Source organism: Harpia harpyja, chromosome 1, assembly GCF_026419915.1.
Source record: "Harpia harpyja isolate bHarHar1 chromosome 1, bHarHar1 primary haplotype, whole genome shotgun sequence".
In the NCBI taxonomy this organism is placed as follows: domain Eukaryota; kingdom Metazoa; phylum Chordata; class Aves; order Accipitriformes; family Accipitridae; genus Harpia; species Harpia harpyja.
The window spans coordinates 90,868,705-90,884,322 of record NC_068940.1 but is presented as its reverse complement, the minus strand read 5'-3'; the positions used below and the strand labels follow the sequence as shown (position 1 = coordinate 90,884,322).

General features: G+C 37.7%; 1 protein-coding gene across 7 annotated transcripts in view; it reads right to left on the bottom strand.

Moving 5' to 3' along the window:
• ACBD5 (acyl-CoA binding domain containing 5) overlaps positions 1 to 15,618 on the bottom strand; it is a 53,522-nt gene that overhangs the window by 21,352 nt on the left and 16,552 nt on the right. For 4 of the 7 annotated variants that reach the window (XM_052804809.1, XM_052804847.1, XM_052804832.1 and 1 more), the window contains 7 exons: positions 13,670 to 13,807; positions 12,706 to 12,906; positions 11,880 to 11,986; positions 9,601 to 9,877; positions 8,041 to 8,240; positions 6,405 to 6,455; positions 6,002 to 6,111 (listed from right to left, as the gene is read on the bottom strand). In XM_052804809.1, the coding sequence (XP_052660769.1) occupies positions 6,002 to 6,111; positions 6,405 to 6,455; positions 8,041 to 8,240; positions 9,601 to 9,877; positions 11,880 to 11,986; positions 12,706 to 12,906; positions 13,670 to 13,807 (1,084 nt within the window). Of the gene's footprint in view, positions 1 to 608; positions 3,686 to 4,436; positions 6,112 to 6,404; positions 6,456 to 8,040; positions 8,241 to 9,600; positions 9,878 to 11,879; positions 11,987 to 12,705; positions 12,907 to 13,669; positions 13,808 to 15,618 lie in introns of those variants that run through there. The other 3 variants (XM_052804816.1, XM_052804824.1, XM_052804856.1) reach the window with 3 other exon arrangements.

Below are 15,618 nucleotides of genomic sequence, written 5' to 3'. Positions count from 1 at the left end.
GAGGACAGAACAGGTGCCACACACACACTTAGACCTGGCTCTGTTCTGGTTCCCTTAGCTGGAACCACCTCTCAGTAGGTGGAATGCCTTCCATCTGGTTTCATATGCTTTTTAGATGAAGCCTGATTCACTGCAGGAACCTAGCTGGACATGTGCTTCAAAAGTGCAATTTTGAGCTGGGTCTAGATGTTTCCAGTGCTATGTAGAACTGTTTTGACTGCCCACCTTCCTAATGAGAGCACTAGCTAGAACAACACATCCCAGTTCTGAGCTCCAATGATCTGCTTGTGCCACTTTCTCCAAGTTAAAGCTGTATCTCTCTGTACCTGGGCAAATTATAAAAAAATAAATAATTTTTCCTTACCTTTAAGATGAAATAGCAGCTAACTAGAAATCTGTTCAAGTTAGGGTGAGTTTGAGAGACCCCTAGCAGCTGAGGCCCAGGTATGAGTTACAAGTAAATAGTTAGTTATAAAAGTGATGTTGGTTTGTGTTAGAACCTTGAAGATTGAGACTGCTTCTTCACAATGTAGCCAGCAGGCTCTTCTGTACAGCCAAAGCATCCAATGTACACCATTTACTAAACATTAAGAAAGTTCAAGATAAAATACAAAATATTAAGGGATTGATTTATTGAAACATGAATAAATAACAAGGATGGCACATGCCTACATTTGTTTCAGTGGGAAGTTAACAGTTAAGTACCTGCGAGAATGTCTGTACCATCTCTAAAAGCTAGACACCTACATGTAACATGGTTATGAGCTGGGGGAGGAGGCACTCCAGGGTGCTTTGTCCTGTCAGAAGACATGCTGCTTCAGGAGGTGTTTGTTTTTTTTTTTAAAGTGACCTTCAAGCTAGAATATCCTTCCTGCATAATCATTTTATGATAAGAAGTCAATCCCTCTAGGACCTTTAAGCTACAGGCACAATGGCTTCAGGTCACTGCAGAACTTCCAGCATAAGCTTAGTTCAAACCTGAGTTTTCAGTACAGCTCATGCCAAACCTCATCTCTGGCACATAAAACCATCCTATTGTTACAGCAGTCTTCAAAGAGGTTCCAACCATTTTATTTTTTAATTCAGCTTTACAGTAAGAAAATCAGAAGAGGGGAAAAGAAACTCTTAAAAAAAATCCACACTTAACTAAAAATAAGAATAAAATTGTTCTGGTAAAACAAACATTAAATTCTGTAATTACATTTTTATACAGTATAGCTTGTATGAAAAATGTTTTCCAAACTATAAAAGATTTTCAGGAAGGACAAAAAATAACTTTTCTCAAAAATTGTTTGTAATAGGTAGTCCAGGTGAAAATGAAAGCACATCAACAACATGGTGAAATTGCTGGATTCAGATCTTAAACATGGGTTATGTTATCATGTAATTCTTTATATCAAATGAATGTCTTATGTCTTAGTTTTCTGTCAAATCTAATTTTAGTGCATTTCCCTTTTCCAGAGATTTAGACAATTTATATATTAATTTATTTCAAAATTAAGTGTAAAGCATGCTTTAATCAAGCAAACTTCACAAGGTTGTAACTCTATCTGTATATTGGTTAATAAATACCTGGTTAAAAAAAAAATCGGCACCAAAATTAGCTGAAAAGTTTTGTTTGGAAAGGAAGTAGAAGGGTAAGAGAGAAAGAAATACCAGAACTGGTATTTTTCATAATGTGATTTGGGAAAAGTCCAGATTAGGGCTAGATTAAATCTTATTTTAATTTGACATAAATTGACAACAGAAAATGAGTGCACTGAGCTTTTAAAATCTTAGAGATATATTTACAGAGCTAGCTTGCATCTCATTTTAAAGCACCTTGTGCCTAAACTATGTACTTCAGTTAAAACAAGCTGTTGTCAACAAGAATACAATTACCAAAAATACAAGGTGCAGCCGCTTCAGATGGATCCCTTGTACCACAAGCTGTTTCCAAACTTGTATTTGACAGTCCCTGTTATTAATGGCTCTAACTTTCAAAAAATATATCAATTCCCAAATCTCCTTTACAATCTTAAAGGCTAAGCAATGGATTCAACTTCATTTCTAACCAATTTACATGGAAATTTGCCCCACACTGGTTTAGCAGCAGAAGTAACCAGTTGAATTCCTCAGAGCTGTATTATATTTTTCCAACAGGTTACAATGTATTGAATTCATACTTTGTTAGTGCTTTCATCTGATAATATGTAACCCTGTGGAAAAACAGGCAGGGATGTTGTGATTGTAATTATTTCTATATTAAAGTGACAGTTTTACATATTTTTCGCTTATTCTTTTACAAAGATGATATTCTCTTCATCATCTGACATCAGCAAGACCAGTAATTACTGAAGGCCCATCCACAAGCACATTCCAAAATAATTAATGTTCATATGGTTTTAAGGATGGAATTAATAAATTCATTTTATTTGTAACCTAGGAGCTGTGAATCATTCAAGTTTCAATAATGTTAGTCCTTAAATGTTTAGCTCAAAGGTAGTACAAAATATTACTGTAACAGAGGGAACATCATCCCAGATTCTGAGATTCTATGAGAATTCAGAATTCCTTCACTTTCCAGGGCCATCTTCTCCTAGCAGTCTTTAAGCAAAGTCATGAATTCTCAGTTCAGTTTTCTAGAAGAGGAACCAATAAATTAGTTTAATGTACCTTCACATGAGATGATTTTTCATTTGTCTAAATAAACAAATCAATTAAGCTTACATGTGAATGATTTCCAGTCCATTAGAATACAACATTGCTTCAAGATACCTGAAAATTTGCCCTCTCAAGTTACAAAACAATCTGCAAGTTTACAGAACTGGCACAACTTACGCTGAGAACTACAAAATATCACTAAGAATTCTGAACTGCAGATGAAATTCCTCAGAACAGTCCCTGACCACATCAGTTAGTGGTTTGCTAGCTCACAACAGACCAACACTTAGGAGCTGGTTTTCCAGGGACTCCAGAAAACATTGCAATCAGAATGTTCCAAAGTTGTGAGCTGAATCTAAACAATTCTCAATTATTATTAAAAATATATTTCTATCTGTGATCTGGTTTTAGATCCCTTAGGATTCAGGTTTTCAAGCTTTCTTCAGTAAAGCCTCCAATATGAGTACCCAGATTTTCAGCATTAAGTTTCCTATAAAGGAATTAGACATGTTAAAAGACTCAGAAGAAGACCTAAACTAGCCAGAATGCCATAGAGTAGGGTGCTAAGAGTGAGCTGAGCTACCCCTTCCCAAGCACGTGAGATAAACACAAAGCTGTTGGCTACAGAAGACCCTTTCTCCACCAGTTCCATGGAATCTGCTCCACTGTGCAAAAGAGTTCAAGAGTCATGGCTTCACAGCTTCATGATGAGAAAACTTCACAGGGTAGCATGGACCCCTGGTTTCTGCTCCAGGACAGTTTATGTACTTTAAAGCCAAAAGTACATGAATATGGTCAATATATGCTCTGTGTACAGCTGCTGCCTAAAAGCTTACACACCTTGACAGAGTACAAGCTGACTGGCAATGGGACCACAGAGAAGGACTCTTTGTTTTGCAATTCCATTTTCTCTCTGAGTGTACTTGATCAACTTCCTACCCATTGCTAAAGGAGATGGAACTCTGGATGGAAAGGTGATGCAGAAGCAGATAGTCCTGAAATTCTGGCTATGGGTAGACTTCTTCAGAAACAAACAGGAAAGCTGAAGAACACAGACATTTCTTTAGTTGTTTCTGTTCTTGAAGTTCATCTCATCTTAATACAATCCATGAACAAGAAAACAAAACAAAGACTGTCTGGGGTTATGATCTGTGTCTCACAGAGATACCGATATTACCATTATTAGACTGTGGTACAAATCCAAATTTGTGGTACAAATACATTTTTAAAAACCTTGTCCTTGCTGATGAAATGGAAATCTCCATTTATCAGTGCAGAAAATAAGGAAAATGTGTGTAACTGCCTAAAAGCCTTAGTAGTGAAATCTCTGGTTTCATCAGACAGTGCAAGTTAACACCAATGCTGCTAATGACAGCTCTGAGACAAGGTTCTGCTAGGGAGCTCCCTGGCAGACTTGTAGCCTCTGTGGGTATTGTCTTGTTTACAATACCATGGGCTGGTCCCAGAGGGTGGCAATCAGTGACAGAAGTCTAGCTGGAGGCCAGTAATTAGTGATGTATGCCAGGGGTTGGTACTGTGTCCAGTCCTGTTTAACATCTTTATTAATAATCTGGATGATGGGGCAGAATGAACCCTCAGCAAGTTTGTAGATTACACAAAACTGGGAGGAGTGGCTGACATGCCAAGAGTGTGGTGCTGCCATCCAGAGGGACCTCAACAAGATGGGAAAATGGGCTGACAGGAACCTCATGAAGTACAACAAGGGGAAATGCCAAGTCCAGCACCTGGGGAGGAACAACCCCAGTTACAGTTACACCAGTACATGCTGGGGCCTGCACAGCTGGAGAGCAGCTTGGCAGAAAAAGACCTTGGTGTTCACCAGGACCCCCAGTTGAACATGAGCCAGCAATGTGCCCTTGCAGCAAAGAAAGCCAATGGTATTGCGGGCTGCATTATACCTCCTGGCAGGTCAAGGGGAGGTGATGATCATTCCCTCTGCTCAGCACTGGTGAGGCCACACCTGGAGTGCTCTGTCCAGTTCTGGGCTTCCCAGTACAAGAGAGACATGGACATACTGGAGAGAGTCCAGTGAAGGGCCATGAAGATGATTAAGGGACTGGAGCATCTCTCCCATGAGGAAAGATGAACACTGGCACAGGTTGCCCAGAGAAGTTGTGGAGTCTCCCTCCTTGGAGATATTCAGAAGCTATCTGGACATGGTCCTGTGCAACTGGCTCTAGGTCTCCCTGCTTGAGCAGGAGTTTGGACCAGATAACCAGGTGCCTTCCAACCTCAACCATTCTGTGATTCACTGTATGAGAGAAAACTATACCATGAAAACTGTCAAACATTAAAAAGCTAGAAACAATTTAAGCTAATTCTAATAAGATCTACACATATGCAGACTCTCTGCAGACTGACAGAGAGGAAAAAACTTAAGAGCATACTAAGCTAACAAAGTCAGGTGTGACATTGAAGAAGTAGATAGCAACTAGAGAATATTCACTTGATCTTCTGATGCTTAGACAGTTGAGAAAAGGTAAGATGAGAGTACAACTGTCCTTCAGCTGAAGGAAGTCAAAGTAGACGTTACAAAAATATCATAGTAAGGTGCTAGTAATTGTTAAATAAGAAATAGGTGACAGATGGGACTCTGCAAAGGGTTTCATAGGAAAAAATTTTCTCATGGCACAAGGAGACTAGGGAGTCTAGAAGCAGTGAAAATGGCTCAAGAGGATATTGGGAGTAGGAGGGTCAAAGACTGTCATGGAGATGCTTCGAAGTTCTCCAGCCTCACCCACTTGTGTATAGTCACTGAAATTATTTATCCTGCATCACACTTCACAGATTTAACCTAAATTGCCACATATAAAGCATACCACATATGAAGTCAAATTAACCAATACTTTCTTATGCTGAGAAACTTTCAAGGCAAAGAAAACTATACATGTCTCTTCCTAGAATTCCCAGCTAATGGAAAGCACTCCTCCTAGCTTCCAGAATTTCTTCTTGCGCATTTGGCTTGAGTTCTTGAGATAGAAACACGCACCTTCCTATCATAACCATAGCAAGGACTGTACTATACAATCTGCTTTAGCCTGTTATCTTCAGAGCTATGAGTCACTGATACATACAATGGAACATTAAGCAAGACATGTCTTGAAACAAAGAACTCAAGGAAACAGGATTTATCAAAGCAATTATTATCGAGCTCCCCATTTTGATGCTGACCTGATGTTTCAGATACACTGTCAAAGCCTTATTGAGAGCATAACCTTGCATTCTTCTTACGCGTGAAGGCAGTATTTTATGTCCTGTCTAAATAACATGATATTCTACGGATTGGTTTAAACAGATGAAATACAGTATAGATGCCCTATCGAATGCATGTCTTTACCTTCGCTTTCTTTGAAGATACACATGTACCAACCACTGGGCAATAAATGGCCATACAATAGCAAAAGCTAAAATACCAGGAGAAATTTCAAAGGGCCACCATGATGGTTTCTAAGGAAAACAGAAAAAATTCTAGTCAGCAATCTGTGTGCACATATTGAATACCACGTGTATACTTCTCAATCACTTCAAATGCTACAGTATCAAAGTAGAAAATACTAGTAAGACCAGAAAAAAAGATTAATCTATCAAATAACTTCTTCAGACACATTATTTTTTATCTCCTAGTCAAGGGAGAGACCATACAAAAAAGCACATACTAAGAGCTAGATATAAAATATTAATCTCATCTTTTTTCACCATTCTCACTGCTTTTTACAAATAGAAAAAAACCAGTATTTTACCTTGACAGAGGAGGCAGGCTGATAATTTGACTGTAGCGTTGCAGATTTTGCCTTTAAATACAAACAAAGGCTAGTAAGTATAAAAAAGGAAACTGCAATTAAAATTTTTCTGCTTCACAAAATGAGAATATGAAGTTTTTCATCTTGTGAAGGCTTTGCCATCTGTATATATGACAGTTTAAGGAACAGAACCACCCCCATGCAACCCCTCTTTCACCACTGGTTTCCAACTTACCTCTCATGTTTCCATTATTCTTTATAGCATTTTTATCACACCTCTGTGTGTTAAAAAACGCATCAATGTCACTTATTGGACCTTTTTACAGTTCTTCAAGCCCTACCTGCCCAACTTGTCATCACAACTTCCTGAACTCTGGTCCAGTCCCAGCAGTTGCAACACAGAGTAGAAATCTCAGCAGCTTAATTTGCATGATTACATGTTTCAACACTAGTCTATACAAAGGCAAAAATGCACTGTTTTAGTCTGCCCTGAGCTACAGCTATAGGCATGTCTAACAGCATAAAGGAAAAAAAAAACCTCTGTTCCAAATCTTCCAGGCAATCCAGAAAATGAGAAGTACCAGAAACTTTTCAAGACTACTCCCATGCACCATTGTGGGGCTTTCACAAAAACAAAGCAGTCAGTTTTCTAGGTCTTTCTTAATTTACGTAAGTGTGAAACAGAAGCTTCTGTTTCTCTTTAAGTAAGGGTAGCAAGCACAGAATGAACTGCTGGAGAAGAACCTTTTACTATATCTTCATATATTGCTCAGGCAAAAAAAGAAAAATCAATCTGTATCCAAACATCAGATTCTCAAATAGCCGTGACAGAGCGAAGTCATGGTTTTAATAAATCCTTTCCCCTGGCTGCCTTAGATTTGGAGTATGTGCATCCCATAGAATACTGCTTGTACAGCTCTAATTCTCAGGTAGATAAAATATATCAGTAAGTCAAACAAAACCAAACATTTTTAGGTTGCTGGTTCAACTATATTGACAGCATATTCTGTTTTCCCGAATATACAGTATTGCCATTGAAACAGAAGGAAAGAGAAACACCACATTGATAAATATCTACACTTGCTTAAGACTTCTTTTGCCTCTCTTGTATACATAATGTGAAATTCCAAGAAAGCTGGATTACTTCATGGGGAAAGAATGCTATGAAGAATCAGTCCTCTGCTAACTGAAAAATGGAATTGGAAGTTCTGCCTGCAAACATTTACCAGTCTGGAAGATTAAGATAATTTCTCACTTCCTTTGAAAATGGTTTGAGATCTACTGATGAAGAACTTATCTGGGATCATGTATTACTAACATTAACTATAGAATCTCCATATAGCAACCATGTAATGTGCATCAATAACTATGGCTAAGATTAGTCTGATCAGAAATCAATAAAAATAATATTCAGTTAATTTCTAGGTCAAAATGCATGTTTTTGCTCACATGTAGCAGTGCCCTGAATTGTATTCCTGAGAGTAGGTACCAGTAAGAAATTCTAAGCTGCAATAAACTACAGAATATAACTGAAATGTCTTCACAGTTTAAGAAAACACTGCCTGAAATTTTAATCTGAAAGCGTAAAAATATCCAAGGAAATAAAAAGTGATCAAACAACTTCAATGAATAATACCTGTGATGCTGTAACCGCCTCCAGCATATGCAACCTCTGAAGGACATTCTGCATGTCTTCTTGCAACCGCATCAGCACTACTGCAATCTGCTCATTGAGGCTACCCCTGGGTCCTCTGTCTGATCCCCAGCGCTCTCCATCACCTCCACTACCCATCTGTCCACCTTGTGAACCATCTCCTAGAGGCTGAAGTCTATGACCTATTTTGAGGGAGAAAAAATAGATATATAAAGCACAGAATGGGCTACCAACTCTACTGAAAGTGTTTGATTTGAACAGTTCAGTTTTCTCCCAAATTGAGTGTGGTACTCCTAATCATAGGCTATATTCAGACAGTTCAAAAGCACTGGGAGGTTACTGCAACATCATTTGAGATGTTTCCCTGCAGCCTCAGTGTGACAGTATCATTCAAGGTCCTAGAACTGCATAAACATTTAGCAAAAAATTATTAATTCACATCCAGTCAAGTTCAGCAGTAAATTCTGCCCTAGCAGAAAGAAAGTCAGATCTGTCTTATTATCAAAGGTAGGTGTGTTTTAAGTTTGGCACAGTCTCCAACACTCACAACACTGGAATAGAGTGATGAGAAAAGATAATTGTTTGTAACTTGCAATACTCCTTTAAACTATATACAGCTAGCCTATTGTGTTTCTGCCTGCAAGTAGCAAATGTAAATAAAACAACAAAAGAGAGAAGGGAAGATGGTTAAACTATAATACGTTCTTCATAATAGTTTTCAACATAAATGTTATATTTGGATTTTCTTTTTAAGTTTTGCATCTGATTACATATAGGTGCCACACAAAAAGGCATGCTATATATAAATAGAATACTTTCTGGCTTTTTATTGTTTAGTTCAAGAAAAATAAACTTTATCCTTGACTTTACAGATCATACCACTGGAATATGGTGCTGCTCCTAGGTGACAGTATTAGAAGTACAGTATTAGAAGTATTAGGGAATTAAAAAGAGCAGAGGTCCAACAAATTGAACTATAAATTGGACTATTATGTGATTAAGAATCATTACATTTTAAGAATCATAATAGATAGTATCAGAATCACTCAAAGGTGTGGCTAACACTCCAATTATATAGAAAACAATGTGTCACTGACACCTTTCCAAGATGTTCCATGGTCTCAAATAAGACCACAGAGGTATAAATGCATATACATCGAAAAATAAATACGTAACTTGTAAAGAAACTCTTCTCATGCACAGACAGGTTTTGAAGATTACATTTCTAAAAAGACAAGTGCCATAAACAGCAGCTGGAGTTGAAGGTAAGCCAAAACAGAAGAAACCAATATACTCAAACAAGATATCCATAGCCCAGGAAAATCCTTTTGTAATACTTATTACGAATTAAATAAATACTCTGAAGACAAAACTGACTGCTACCCACTGTAATTAGGATTTTGTTAACTATTTTTAGTGTGAAGGACAGAAGCACCATAGAGCACGACTATCTTACTGGACAATGTTGACAAGTGCTTCTCAGGCACCAGTAACTTATGGCAGTCAGGAGAGTGGGGGACACAAAAGCAGCATGCACAGTACCTCTCCCTCTTCTGACACTGTAGAAATCTGCTTTTTCTCCACCCTTCTTCTCCTTGTGAGGGCCCCCATTACTGGCTTTGCCATCTTCTCCTCCACACTTGACTTCACCTTGTTCTTGAGCTACTCCCTCTACAGTGTTTCCAAGTTGGAGATTTCCGTAAGTCATGCAAGTGCGCCTTGGAAAATCCGTATTTTCTAACAGAAGACTGTGATCTACATCCAAGAAATGGGATGAATGCTTTAAAGATCCTTTAGCTGAAGTGATGATCTCCAAGGGCTACAAATTAACATTAGCAAGTAATTAAATTCTGTAAAATGTGACAGTTAACCAATAAAAAGGAAGAAGCATCATCTCTACTTTCACTTTAAGAAAACAGCTTGCCCAGAATTAAGACTTTTCTTTTAACAGGAGCAGTTGTTTTCCTGTAGAATGTGCCTACTATCGTCTAAATGCCCTTTACAGATTGAAAAGGCATTTGAGGCAAATATCCTTGAAACAGTGATACCACCTACTTGGAATTACTTTAGATATTTCCAGCATACAGTAATACTCAGTAATCACTAAAATAGAACATTAAGATCTGAAAATGTTCAGTTTTCCTTTGTAAAATTGGCTTTGTCTCCTAGACAGTGAAGTGGTATCCTAACATGGATTTGTGAGCCACACTGTCAAAAGTCACGTGCTATTAGCAACTTTGAGTAGGCAGTGTTTACACTCACAGCAAAGAGATCACGTTGCTTATTATCAACCTGTTCAAAACAGCTTGGCTGTACCCTGTACCTCTCACCAAACAAAAGAAAGGCATAGTATTCTATCAACTTCGCAGTCAAAATTGGTGGTACTGTAAGAAGATATTAAAAATGGATGACACACGCATTGATCAGGTCACAATTACACATTCTGCAACAGGACTGCCTGAAGGTGGTTCAAGCAACCCTTTGTTCAGTGCAAGGACAAGCACTTGAACAAGCATATGCTGAAGCAGACTGGGGACCTCAGCTAGCTGAAAAATAACTCCATGAAAAAGCCAAAATAACCTAAAGGAGGGGCAAAGAAATGGGAACTGCTGCCAAAACCCCATTTGTCAAATAGCAGTTCATAAACCTGTATCATCAGAACTGAAGGACAGAGTGTTTGCTACAACTTTTCCAATAAAAAGCTGTATTTAATTCTTTAAATGAACCTCTTCTAGTTTGAATTGATCCATCTGTAGTTCTACTTGTACATTTATTTACATATACCTGAATATTTGTTATTTTGTTCAAAACTAGAGCTTCTCTCATGCGGGTTGGGAAATTCTGACAAATTATCCACACGCTTCAATTAAAGAATCTTAAACAAGCTTGAACAATACACAAGATGATTGGGAAATCACCTAGATAAGACAGCTTGCAGCTCTTCTACCAAATCACCTTTCCCAACATGCTTCATTACTGGGTAAAATTTTGATTTGCTAAAAGGAATTCTCTAGATCCTCAGGAAACAGCTAGACAAGAGAATGATGCAATATTAGAGTGCTTACTGGTCTTTCTGATCCCGTGCATCATTCACACATTCCTCCCCAGCATCAGGAAACTAGATGTTTGAGTATAATCTACCAAGTCTACACTTAAACTGAACCCCTGAAGAAGGTCCAAACCAGTAAGTCAACTAAGACTACAGTTAATACAATGCTCAGGAGCACAAATTCAGTCAAAACTAAGCCAGCACAGTTGGTGCCCACCTTATATATGAAAGTCGGGGATGTACATTATGGCCGAGAGTACAAGAGAACCCAGAAATCATTGTCATCTCCCACTTTCTTTAGACCTAGGCCACTTTCAGGCACTGGCCTACAGGCCACCTGCTAAGGCTTACTTTTTATGTATTCTAAGAAACAAATGCAGGATTCATCAGGCCAGAAAAAGAGCATGCAAAAAGCTCATTGTTACAAATATACTCCCTGCTTCTTAGAGATAGCTGGATTCTGGTCCCTACATATGTTAGGAGACCCTAAATTAATTTGGGAACACAGCCCTTAGTTTCTTTGTACTGTTGTTTTTGCTACCTTCCCCTCACATTCACTGAGGGCAAAAATTTCAAGGCTTTTAGACCAGTAATAACCAAGTTGTAAAAGATTGACAATAAAAAGAACAAAAAACAGCAGTCCAAACAGGAGAAAGGTATGCCTGACTTATTTCATTCACCTCTGCATGTCCAGGTTCACCGGACAGATAGGAATCTATTTAAAAATAAGCATAGCAGTTTCAAAATACACCTAGGAATACTAAGCCCCTACCTCTTCTAGTCCAAGTTGTTCCATAGAGTCGCAATAAACTTCACTGTCTGAATCACTGGTTAAGTGCTGAGTTGCTGAGACCTCTTCAGTATTCTCTTCATTTGCGCCTGTATGGAAAGGACACGTACTTTGTAAATGTGAGCCAATCCTGGCAAAGACTAAAACAATGAGTTAAAATGTCTCGGTGAGCTTCAACTCATCCCCCTTTTACCTATGATTGTCATCCTAAAGTTAGATTCTGAATAAAGAAGTTATATTAATATAGGAATTATATAAAACTTTTCCTAATGGGAAAACTATACCTCATATTGGCATTTCTGCATTAGAAGTCAATAATTTTAATTTTACCTTGTTCATTCCATTCTCCCTCCTAAGCTCAGTATAAAGCAGTTTTGCCTAAAGTTATCTGTTATTTTTCAAAAGACATATTTACACTTCAGTTTCAACAAACTGGAGTTTATAATATGTTCAGCCTTTGAGAATGACAAATAAGATTTTTCATTTCACTACAAACTAGCTTTCAAAGGCAAATAGTATTTGCATAGGTAGTATAATAATTTTAAAAGAAAACAATTGTATTTCTGTGGTTTGGGGCCTCTCTGTCTCTGAATTCATTTCTCTTTCTGTAGGACATCCTGAAAGAAAGCCTTATTTTAAACTGGTATTAAATTTGATTTTTTTTTTTTTTGAGTATTCTTTCTTCTGGTTTCTAAGACTGAAAGACACCATTGCTAGTCTCTGAATCCCAGGATTAAGCTTTCAAGAAAAGAAATATTTTCCATGACAAACACGTGCAAATGAAAACGTGGTCTTGCAAGGACAATACCTTGGTGAGCACTGTTATTAGCTATTTCTAGGCTTGGCTCTATTTTCTTTATTTCTTCCTCCAGGTTCAAGCCATTCAGGGCAGATTTGGTCTGGATGCCATTCTGCATATCTGGGATAAAGCTGTCCTTGTAACAGCCATTAGTAACAATACTTTCCAAATCCTTAGCAGCTGCTGATTCTGGTTTCACATTCTTATAGTCTGTAAAAGAACAAGAACACCTTGCAAATAGAAAGCTACGCACCTAATAGCTCAAAACCTATTTCTTTAAGTAGCTAACTTTCTAATGGACTGTATGTACAATGGGTCTGCAGAACAAAATATATAAATGCTCCTAGATTCACATTCACAGGGATTGTTCTGTTCTTCTAATAAGTGTAAATATAAATTTTAATTTGCATAAAGAGCAGATGATATTTAAAACATAAGTAAGCAAATCCAAAGTAAGCCTCTCTGATAAATTAAATAATAATCCTAATGTCCTTGGAGGAAAAAAACTGTATAGAATTTTAAATATGTCATTTCATTCGGTTTTCACTTGATGCTGGTATTTCTCAAAACTTTATGGACCCCCTCAACAAATCTCACTGAAAGTTCTGTTTTATTTTCTCTGGAAAAAGAAAAGTGATTTCAATGACACTGTTACAGCCCACGTAGCCATTCACAGCTCTTACAAACAGCACTGGCAACAAAACCTAAAACAATACAGGGTATAGACTTTTAGCTAACCTACCAACAGAACTTTCTAGCCGAGTCAAAAATTGTATGGCATAGTTCACAAATTTGTACTAATTCTAAATCTTATAACCCAGGTTGTGATGCTGCCATTTTTTACCACACATCCACGGGTATTTGAATCTAGTTCTCCTGAAGTACAGCATTCATGATCCTTTGGGATTTTCTGCCACTTAGGTGGTTAAGAATAACTTTGGAAGAGACAATGGTCCAAGTGCAGAAAACATACCCTTTCCATTTAGCTGCAGTTCTTTTTCTTCCTCTTCACGAAGCCCTTCTTCTTCTGATTCTGCTCCACTATCACTACTTTCAGCTTTCCCATTCACAGCCTTTATATTTGGAGTAGAATTCATGACATTACTCAGGTCTAAGCAAAAATTCGAAGAGGAAAAAAAAAAAAGTATTTTAAAAGAAACAAACATACAACCCCCTCCCCCCAACTATTAGTCATAGTTCTACAGAAGTATTTCCATATTAGAAGATGTACCAAATAATGCCATCTTTACTTCTGTAAGCTCTTCCTTAACTGGTTTAATGTCTCTCTTCTGTGGCTCACCACAGAGTGCGTGACTACTGGTGAAGAGATTCTCAATGATTCTGAGGAAGCCTACTGGAAGGAGACAGCAGGCCACTTTTACTACCAAGTCTCATACCAAGACTATTACCCATATTTATGGTATAGCTGCAGTAATGTTTATCTAGGACCAATGTGGCCATGTCCTTTTAAACCCAGAAGTCAGCATTTTTATAGAAGTTCCCTTTTAGCCTGAAATGCTTCAAAACTGCTCTCAACTCAAAGGCAAATTTTAAAACATTCTATCCAATTACACGAGCAGCTGGATTCTCACATAAGGAGGTAAATACAATATCCCGTGCATCTTCTCCTGCAATGATTTAAGCAGATGCAAAATGTGGTAAGACGACTCAAGTTTATACAGATCTTTATCTGGCAAAGGGCATACGGAAATAAATTCTCTGATTTCAGTGAAAAGGATGATGGAATAAATACACTGAGCATTTGTTTGCATGTCTAATTACATAAATATTTTTTAAAAATATCTTAAAATAGACAAAGTAACTGCTAAATCCTCGTTTTCCACATCTTTGCTCACTCCAAGGATCACAGTTTACTCTGACTGTGCAAAGAATTGTGAGGTAAAGATCCTTTAAAAATATGGAGAATTTAAGGGACAATTATACCACCTCCTGTAAAAAAATATGGTTAAATACATCCTTATGATCATTTAAGCCTCCTATGTTAGGATGGAGTGATTAAGGTACAAATTGGGGACAGGTTCTGTGAAACACTTGCACATTTTACATGTTGATTCCAAGGCTGAAGTCTGCCTGTTGTAATTGTCACCACAGCATTCCATTTGTATAATTTTTACATTCCCTTGTCAGAACCTTGAAAGATTAATTCTTACATTTTAGGCTTAGCCTTAAACAGCAAAATAATAACCAATTATAACAGAGTTGCCAAACCAGCTCAGCTACTTTCTTTGCTGCATGGTAATTTAGAGCTAAGTGTTTTCTGCTTTAATAAGAGCCTTCCCACATTCCTCTAGTTTCAAAGCTTATCCATAGTGCTTTAAAAAAAAAGGGGGGGGGGGGGGCAAATGGGACAGGGGGGACAGGGAGACAACAAAATAACTTGATTTCTTGTATAGAAATAATGAATATGTTAAATATGCTGTTCACCTTAGTTTTACTGCAAGGCAAGGTTTCTGTGGGCACCCTGCATCACTGTTTTGGATTGATTTAATCCAACCTTTTATCTGAAGACTAAAAAAACCCAACACTTCTCTACTGTAAAAAGAAAACTGGAAAAGCTACAGTCTGTCTTATAGACTACAAGAACATAAGTGATCACATGCTCATTTTCTCCTCACTGAACACCACCTCTTATTTGCAAGGAAATTTGTTTCACAAAAGAAAAATCCCAACATATTCCCAGTTTATTTCTCATAAGCATTTATTGTGAAACCCAATTCTCAAGATGTTTTTCTGAGAAGCAGCAGTGTGAGGAGGATAAGGTAGCAGCAGATATCACAGCATGATCATGAAGCACAGGCACAGCTCCCTTGGCATGGCAAGGCAGGGATCACCCTTCCCTTTGAAACAAAAAGGGGGTGGGGGCACAACTATCCATGTGTCCTACCCAGTTGTGGGAGTAAA